At 50.4% G+C, this 8,917-nt stretch overlaps 1 protein-coding gene and 1 long non-coding RNA gene across 2 annotated transcripts; one reads left to right on the top strand and one right to left on the bottom strand.

Moving 5' to 3' along the window:
* Positions 1-1,441: 1,441 nt before the first annotated feature.
* Positions 1,442-5,163, bottom strand: LOC106730672. Its single transcript, XR_004315589.1, has 2 exons — positions 5,028-5,163; positions 1,442-1,905 (listed from the first exon to the last, which is right to left on the bottom strand). It is a non-coding gene; the product is annotated as an uncharacterized LOC106730672 (long non-coding RNA).
* On the top strand, positions 4,958-7,301 carry MESP2 (mesoderm posterior bHLH transcription factor 2). Its single transcript, XM_006195827.3, is given in 3 exon segments — positions 4,958-5,806; positions 6,664-6,901; positions 6,904-7,301. Coding segments are annotated over 3 exon segments (1,101 nt in total). The 5' UTR covers positions 4,958-4,972; the 3' UTR covers positions 6,933-7,301.
* Positions 7,302-8,917: the final 1,616 nt, after the last annotated feature.

Genomic DNA, 8,917 nt, shown 5'->3' with positions numbered 1-8,917 from the left:
CTGTTCCCTGGGGCCCTGCACTGCCCATCCTGGGAGAAAGAGCAGGTGGAGAACTTCTGGGAGCAGGGCTGGGGGTAAACAAACAGTGAGGCTAAGCCACTGAGCACAGGCTGACCAGAGGCACTGCTCTCCCACAGCCTCTGGCAGAGCCAGAGCTGAATGAGCACATTCTGAGTCCAAGCTGGGCCTCTGCCTTGTCTGGGGCAAAGTCTTGTGAAGTCAACGAGGGGATGATGGGCCGGAGACCTCCATTTCCTCACCTGTATAATATGAACATTGGCATGGATACTGCCTGCCTCACAGTGCCAAACTGACTAGTGCCACACCGACAAGCTGAGCCAAAGGCCACGATGGCCTTGTAGTTCCAGCCCTGAGAGCAGGCCCAGCTGAGCCAGAGCTGCAGGCACAGAGAACAGGGGTGGGAGTGTCAGAAGCGCTGAAGCACCTGTGAGGCCTCATTCTGCCCTTCCCCTGCCCAAGACGTCCTGAAACCAAGGTCTCCTGTGGCTCCCTCACAGAGCCCTGTGGGGGCAGCTCCTATCCTCTCCCTGATTCTTGACCTCAGCTCTGAGAGCACCTCAGGGATCATAAGGTTCAATTGTCTTGTTTTATGGTACTTATCAGTGTTGGCAGAGGCAATAACAGCCATACACTCCAGCTCCCACCTGTTCCTAACAGGTACTCATCTGACCTCTTCCTGATCACTTCCAGGAACAGGCCACTCACTCCCTCACAAGACAGCCCATGTGATCTTAGAAAGTCCTTCAGACTCTCCTTGGAGTACTCCCATCTTGGCGTCTGGAGACAACTCCCGTGTCTTTTCTTTTTTGGATGAAACATTCCCAAATCCTTCAACTATTTCTCTGGTGACCTGGCTTCAAGTTCCCTCACTAACCTCCCTCCCCTAAGCTAGGGCTTGTCCCCTGCCCTCATAAACTATGGCCCCCCCAGGTTTGACCACTTACCCCGAATAGGTAATAAGACACCACTGCCTCCTTGGTGGAGGAACCCCTGTTTCTTGCAAATGTGAATGGGGTCACATGTGTCACCATTGGTGCCTGGAAGGCAAGAACTACCACGTCCTTTCCACAGTTGCTGCTGGTTATATGATGCCTCCTGACCATGAACTTAGAGGGAGGGTACAGAGGGCTCTATGGATTCCACCTTATTAGTAATTAGATCTGATGAGTTTTCCAGCCTGCCAGAATCTCTTTAGATCCTGGCTGTAACCTAGTTAACTTCTTGAGTTTGGATCCTACCCCAAATTAAATCAGTTCACATATCTTCTTTCAAGATCATAATGCTGCCCATGACAAGGTTGGGAATAGAGCTGCTGTCATATCACTAGAGACCTTCTTCCAGGTGACCATCCATCCACTAATCTGTGGGAACACTGAATCTGTTATAAATTCACTTAACTTAAGCTCACATGGCCCACGTGTTAACAAGGATACTCTAGGAACTTCTTTATTATGTGGATAGGAATTATTATGTGGCTGCTCATAGCACACATCCAAAATGACAAGGACTTAAACAAGATGGTAATTTTTCTCTCATGTTAAAGAAATTCAGGGTTACACAGTTCTGGGCCAGAATGGTACTTCCATGTTGTCATCAATGCCTCAGGCTTCCTTTTGCTCCACCATCCTTAGGTATGACTTCTGTCCTTGAGATTGCCTCAAGGTCACAAAATAGTTGCTGAAGCTCCAGCCATCACATTTGTTTTCCAGGATGACAATATAAGGATGTACAGCCACAGGAGTGTTCCTCTCTGCTTTAAAGAGCTTTCCTAAAAGTCCCATACAATATTTCTACTAACCTCTCATTGGCCATTCCATCTGCAAGGGAGGCTGGGAAATGTAGTTTTTTAGCTGGGCATATCACCATTCATCATAATATAGAGCCCTGTTATTAAAGAAGAAAGAATAGAGGCTGTAACAGATGCTGTATGGGCAACTGGAAGTGTCTGCCACACTAGTGAACATTCTACTGACCATGTTTCCCTGATCTAGCTATCACTTTCTCCTATCATGGGAAGCAAAGGGTAAGCCCAGTGTCACTCACAATGAGGCCCAGAAGTTAATCACCTTATCTAAGAGCACACAACCACAGATGTCCCTCCTTTTACCAGGTGAGTCAAATGAAAGAGAAGCAAAGACTGTCCAGTTGGAAGCCCCTATGGGCTGGGGCCCAGATGTAACTTGTTCATGCAACACCTGGGGCTGGTTCTAGCACACAGGAAGGAATATGCAAGGTTCCCAGGGCTAGGGACAGGCTGGACAAGCATCTAGGCCAGGACCCAGCCCACCAGGAGAAGCTGGTTCAGATCCTCTACTTCCTAGGCTTGAGGGGCTGGCTGGCTCTGGCCCCAGCTCCAGGCATTTGGAGTCTCCCATTGCCTTGGCATTGCAGCTCTGGTGACCCCTTCCAAAGGGAACCAGGAGCTAGAATGCCCTGCTGAGGATGACCCCCATGTTGGGTCCACAGAGAAGAAGGGCTGAAGATGGAGGATAGGGCAGGATGCCTGAGGCCTGGTGCTAGGGTGAGTCTCAGAGAAGGAAGGAATCACCCTCTAAGGCCAAGGCTGCAAATGTCAGCCTTCTTACCCACAGCCTGATCTAGTCCTTTACTCACTTCGTTCTGCTGCCCCTGAACTTGCTATATGCAAGACTTATAAACATAGGCTCTCTGCTAAGCTCTGTGGCATGTATATCTTACTTGGCCCCAACAACTGCCCTGGAGATCAAAATCCCCACTTTATAGAGGGAAAAACTGAGGTTAAGTTGCCCAAGTTCTGACAGCTGGTAAGGGGTGGAGCTGGGACTCCAAACCTAGGTCTGATTCCATCACCCAGCCTCCTAACCATTAAGCAACACTGCCTCCCTGTGCTAAGTGAGTGGGGCTGGCAGACAGTGTGCCCTGTGCTCCCGGAGCCTGGCTGAGGGGCCTAGTGAAGGGCCAGTGGCCATAGCAAATCAGCTCCAGGGGCCCACCTCCCAGAACTTATGCTCTGCCATCCCACAGTCAGTCTGAGGGCTGGGCTCCAGGGCTAGTTCAAACCAAGATAGGAGGAGGCCAGGCTACCCTAGAGAGGAATGGACAGCATGCAGGGCTTTGTGCTGATGGCGAATTCCCGTAATTCAACAAATCCTTTCACAGGAAGGCCCTCCGGGCTTACTCTAATGAGTAGGGTGTTGAGGGAGAGGAGGATTAATTCTAGAGATTCAGAACCTTCCTGGAAATCACAAGGCCATTCCACAACTCCATATTAAGCTACCTGTACACAAGGCAGCACTCTTTGGTAAGTAAAACCACATTAAAGGTGCATCAATAATGGACTGACTATGGTGTGAGCACACTATGGAATATTCCACTGCAGTGAAAAGGAGTAAGCTGGAATGCTCAATATCAACAGAACAGCAATCTGAAACTTCAGAATCCAGATAAAAAAAATATATGAAACCTGATGACTCTTGTTTAAAACTGTCAGTTACATTTATATAAATTCCTTGATGGTACAATATGTCAAGATCTTTATATTGTATTGTGCAGGTTTGGACAAATAATGGTTTATTATAAATGATTTGCCATTATTTTAATCCTAAAAAATATAAGACTGTTTTCTAAGTCCCTTGCCCTTAGGAAAAAGGATTATCTTTTTTTTTTTACCTTAGTTTAAACACTTTTAAATCATGAAATATTGCATAACTAATTGCTTCTTTCCAAAGACTTTGAAATCAAGGCCATTGTTAATTGATTCCACCTTCTTTTTGTGGGATGGACAAATTAAGAATGTCCCCTCCTCATTCATAGCGGCTAGAATAAACTAAACAACAGTTGCCCAGACCAATGTTATTCAATACCAATTATTGCTTCATCATGATATTAGAGTAGTAACTTGGCATATCTCCTCCAAAATTTAAAAAGTAAGTTCTGAGGAGAAAGTGATGCAATTTCATCTTTGAAGGTTTATCTGTACCTCCTGCCATTTAATTTTTTTCCAATTGAAATTATCCACTATGATTTAAATGGATGAATATTTCAATCAAGACCAACTAGGAGTCAGCTAAATACATGCCAAATACATTTTGACATGGAATGCTATAAGATATGCTGTTGAATGGAAAAAAGCAAGTTGCAATTATTATTATTACCATGAGGATGAGGCAACTTGAGCCTCAAAGGAGTTAAGTGAACTGTCCAAGGTCACACAGCAAATAAAGAGGGTCTGACCGAGGCCTGCCTGGGGGCCCACCTTCTCCCATTTTCATCACTCACTACACTCTGTGCCTCTTCTCCAGGCTGCTCTGTACTATTTTTCAGGGAAAGAAACTAACTATGGACAGTGAGATGGCCTTCTTGGTGTCAGCAAAACAGCAAGTGCAGGTTCTGGGAACCCAGAAATGGTCCACCTGTATGTCCCCTTTCCCCAATTGCCCACCCTCCTGCCATCACTCTGAGCAGGTCCCTCAGGGCTTGTCTTGACGCCTTATCCAGCACACTTGCAGGCACTGGGTTGGAGTTAACTGGGCACAGTCCCCCCGGGGAGTGATGATGAGGGAGGCGGCCACTCTATGCGGGGGTCCATAAGTCATTTGAGGGCCAGTCCGGCTGCCCCCAGACAATGGCACTGCCCACCACTGTCAGGCTCCCGGGCACTCACCAGCGCAGTGGATGGGGTGGGGTGGGTGGGAACACGGTGAGAAGCTTAGCAGCTCCATCCAGATGCGAATTGTCCCTCCCACACTTTCTGGGCTGCAGGGACCTCCATTAGAGCCCTTGAGGGGTCAGAATCCACACCTCCGCAAATGGGCCCGCTTTCCCAGGACCCCCCTGCCCAGACCTTCCCTGGGCTCTGTGGGTTTTGACACCTTTCTGTAACCTGGTGGGGGTCCACCTCGCACCTTGGGCCCAGATAAAAGCTCAGTCCTGGAGGTGGCCGGCCCAGCTTCCCAGAGCCCGCAGCCCGGCCATGGCCCAGTCCCCTCCTCTGCAGAGCCTCTTCAGCCACGACCAGTGGATCTTACCCCAGGGTTGGGGCTGGGCCGGCCACTCGGACTCCACGTCCCCGGCCTCCTCCTCAGATTCGTCAGGCTCATGTCCCTGCGACGGTGGCCGCGGCCCTTCGCAGCCCATGCCCCCAGCCCGCAGCTCGGCAGAGGCCTCCTCGACAGCGCCGGGACGTGCGCGGACCCGGCCGGCAGGCGGGCAGCGGCAGAGCGCCAGCGAGCGCGAGAAGCTGCGCATGCGCACGCTCGCCCGCGCCCTGCACGAGCTGCGCCGCTTTCTGCCGCCGTCCGTGGCACCCACCGGCCAGAGCCTGACCAAGATCGAGACGCTGCGCCTGGCCATCCGCTACATCGGCCACCTGTCGGCCGTGCTGGGCCTCAGCGACGAGAGCCTGCAGCGCCGGCGCCGGCGACTCAGCGACGCGGTGCTCCCTCGGGGCTGCCCGCTGTGCCCCGACGGCGGCCCCGCGCAGGCGCAGACGCAGGCATGCGACCCAGGCTTGGGCTCAGCTGCCAGCGCCGTGGCGTCCTGGGGGTCCCCGCCCCTCTGCCCTGGATCCCTAGCAGAGCCAGATGGCCTGGGGAGCAGGGTCCCCGACATGGGTCCCTGGGTGACACCCTCTTACTGCCCTGGGATACAGTCGCCCCCACAGCTGTCCCAAGGGAAAGCCCTTGACGCGGTGCTTTGGACGCCATCCCAAGCTTGTTCCGGAACACAGACACCCCCAGAGCACGGGAACCAGGCCACGCCCTGGACACCGCCGCCCGCATCTCTGGAGCTGGCTACAGTGTACCAGGTACGCGCCAAGGTTCTCTTCGCTTCCCTTGGTGTGGTCCCCAGGCTTCGATTGGAAACAGAGGGGGTGGGTAGGCTCTAGTTTGAAAAGAATCTCATACTTTTTACATCCAAGGTTATCTAATCCAGCTGTGGTTAGGAATGGAGAGAAGCTGAAGGAATAATGAAGAGTACCCTGACCTCCTTGGGGAAGGAGGTGGGGCCCTGGAAAGTTAAGGCCATCACTACCTCTGTCTAGAAGCCTTCACAGCCATGTGGAAGAGGGGTTGTTCCTAGGACTTACTTTAGAGTCTGGGAGGAAGGTAGCAGGGGCCACTTTCAAGAAATTCGCTCCAAGTGTTCCATTAAGAGTTGTGGGGGACGAGGCCTGGCTGACCCTCGCAGTAGGGGCTTCCTAAGTAGATGGGCCTGAATCTGGTGACCTTCATTTCTCCTCAAGCTTCATTCATTCATGAGGCCCATGGATGAGTAAATCATAGTCCATAAAAGAATATAGTAATGACCAAATTTATCAAACGCTTACTATTTGCCCAACACCATTCTTGGTACTTAACATGTTTTAACTTATCAGCCCTCCAGCAACCCTATGAAGTAGGTTTTATCATCATCCCCATTTTACAGATGAAAAAAACTGAGACTAAAAGAGGTTATCTGAGTTCTCATAGCTAGTGAGCGGCAGAGGTGGGATTTGAACCTAGCAGTGTTATTTCCGGAGCCTGTACTCTTAACTATGCTTCACTGCATCCATGGCACCAGGACAGTTCAGCAGCTGCCAGCCACACTGTGGGGAACATCCGGGTTCCAGGTCTCAGAGCATCAGGCAGTGGCTCACTAACCAGCTGCTCTTGTCTCCCTCAGGGTATCTCTGTGTCTACGGAGTCCTGTCTGTTGCCAGAAATCCCTCCCCTCCTGCCCTGCCCAGCAAGCCAGAGACTCCAGCCTCAGACCCAGTGGGGATGCTGGAGCCACAGTGCAGAGGTGCTGACCAGCTCAGAAGACCAGGGACCAGGCCCCGCCTTCCAGCTCAGTGATGAAGTCCCTCCCCAGAGCTCAGGCTTGCAGCTTAGTGGCTGCCCTGAACTTTGGCAAGAAGATTTAAGGGGGCCCACCTGGGCATCTTCTACTAATGGCCTTCCCTGCCCCCTTTTCAACCAGGAATCAGGCCTGTAGTGTATGATGCCCTCCTCACCTGCTATTTCATTGGTTATCAGGCTTTCCTTTAGCCAAGGATGTCTTTCCCAAATGATGTCTTTCCTGGAAGCAATGTTTTAAACAGATAGAGGGGTGGCCTCCCTGGCTGAAGTTGGGGCTGACATGGTCTGTCCACTCCTAGATGTCCCCAAGAACGACCAGTGCTTAGTAGAGCACAGCCCGAGCTGCAGTGGGATGGTGGCTGCTTGACCACAATAGTTGGTCGGGCTGGGACTGGCGGGGGAGTGGATTTTGAGGGGTGGGGTTGGGAAGAAGCCTTTATGCTTAGATTTTGTATGTCTTAAAAAACAAAAACAAAAACTTGGTTTGGTCTGTTTTTCTTCTGTCCACCTGGGTTTTTATTGCTTCTGGAAAAGGCAAAATGTTCCTATCCTGCAGGGAACAAGTCATGCTGTTTTTCTTCTGGAATCCAGGCCTACCAAGGTTGATGTTGCCCTCACTTGCGAGTTTGACAGTATTTATTGCCTGAGGGCTCCACCTGGCCTGCTGTGCCTTGTGGCACGGGTGGGCTAACACTTGGCCCTGTACACTTGTCTCAACCCCATCGCCACTGCCCTTTTCCATTCTTCTGGGTGCATTCCTGCTGACCCAAAGGGCTCTTTCACAATTATGTGAAATTGTTTCCAAGGGTCAGTAGTGGCTCCCACGCGCTAGGCCCAGTGTATTAGTTTACTAGGGTGGCTGTAAGACAGTACCACAAGTAGGGTGGCTTAAACAGCAGAAATTTATTTTCTCACAGTTCCGGAGACTACAAGTCCAAGACCAAGGGGTCAGCAGGTTTGGTTTCTTCCGAGGCTTCTCTCTTGGCTTGCAGATGGCCGCCTTCTCGCTGTTATCCCACGGCCCAATCTGTGTGTCTGTGTCTTAATCGCCTCCTTTTATAATGACACCAGTCATATTGGATTGCTCCCTGCTCCGTATGATCTCATTTTACCTTAATTACCTCTTCATAGACTCTATCTCAAAATACTTTTACATTCTGAGGTATGAGGAGTTAGAACTTCACTGTGAATTTGGGGGGGACACAGTTCAGCCCACAACACCCAGTACTAGGTGCCAGAGAAAACCTTCCTCCATTGACAGGGTAAATTACAGGGAAAGAAATGATCAGCAAGGGGGTTTATACACTTTGTGACCAGAGAGGCTGTACCAGCCTGGTTGGAGATGGGATTGACAATGCAGTTTGATTCCTGAGTTACCTGACCCATTAGTCCTGCTGCATTGATTTATGCAGCCTTGAGCAAGACTAAGAGGCACCTTAGATCTTGGGGAAAGTGTGCCATGATCCATTAGCAAAGGCTGCCATGGGCTTTGGAGCCAGCAGTGGTGGTGACTTCATCCTGTATCTGCTGACTGAGGAGGGGAGAGTTACAGGATGTTGGAACTGAGCATTGAAGGATGTGCTGCAGGAGTTCGCCAAGAGTAGGCAGAAGAAACAGTATGACCCTGGTGATGGTTGTACAGCAATGTGAATGTACTTATGCCACAGAACTGTACACTTAAAGTGGCTAAAATGGTAAATTTATGTTATATACATATATATATACATATATATCCAGATAAAATACTTTTTAAAAAGGTTTATCCTGAATAAAACCAAACTTGAAAATATTCTCTAAAAAAAAAAAAATGAAAGAGAAACCATATGAGCCAAGTTGAAACAGAGGTGGCTACAAGAAACAACAAACAAGCAGAGGTGGCTGAAGTCCAGAGCTGATGGAGAAAAGTGACGAAGTGAGTTGGAAAAGGAGCTCAGAGGCAGGGTTGTGGGCAGCCCCACATGGCGGCGTGGGGAGGCATCTAGCTCTGTGTCCTGGGTAGAGGAAGTGGTGATGGTTGGGGATAGGGGTGAACTGGTCAGAGCCCCTCTTGGTCATTTTGGCTGCTTCATAGAAATGCA

This window comes from Camelus ferus, chromosome 27 (assembly GCF_009834535.1).
Source record: "Camelus ferus isolate YT-003-E chromosome 27, BCGSAC_Cfer_1.0, whole genome shotgun sequence".
Lineage (NCBI taxonomy): Eukaryota > Metazoa > Chordata > Mammalia > Artiodactyla > Camelidae > Camelus > Camelus ferus.
The sequence above is the reverse complement of the archived record's forward strand: the minus strand, read 5'-3'. Positions and strand labels throughout refer to the sequence as shown.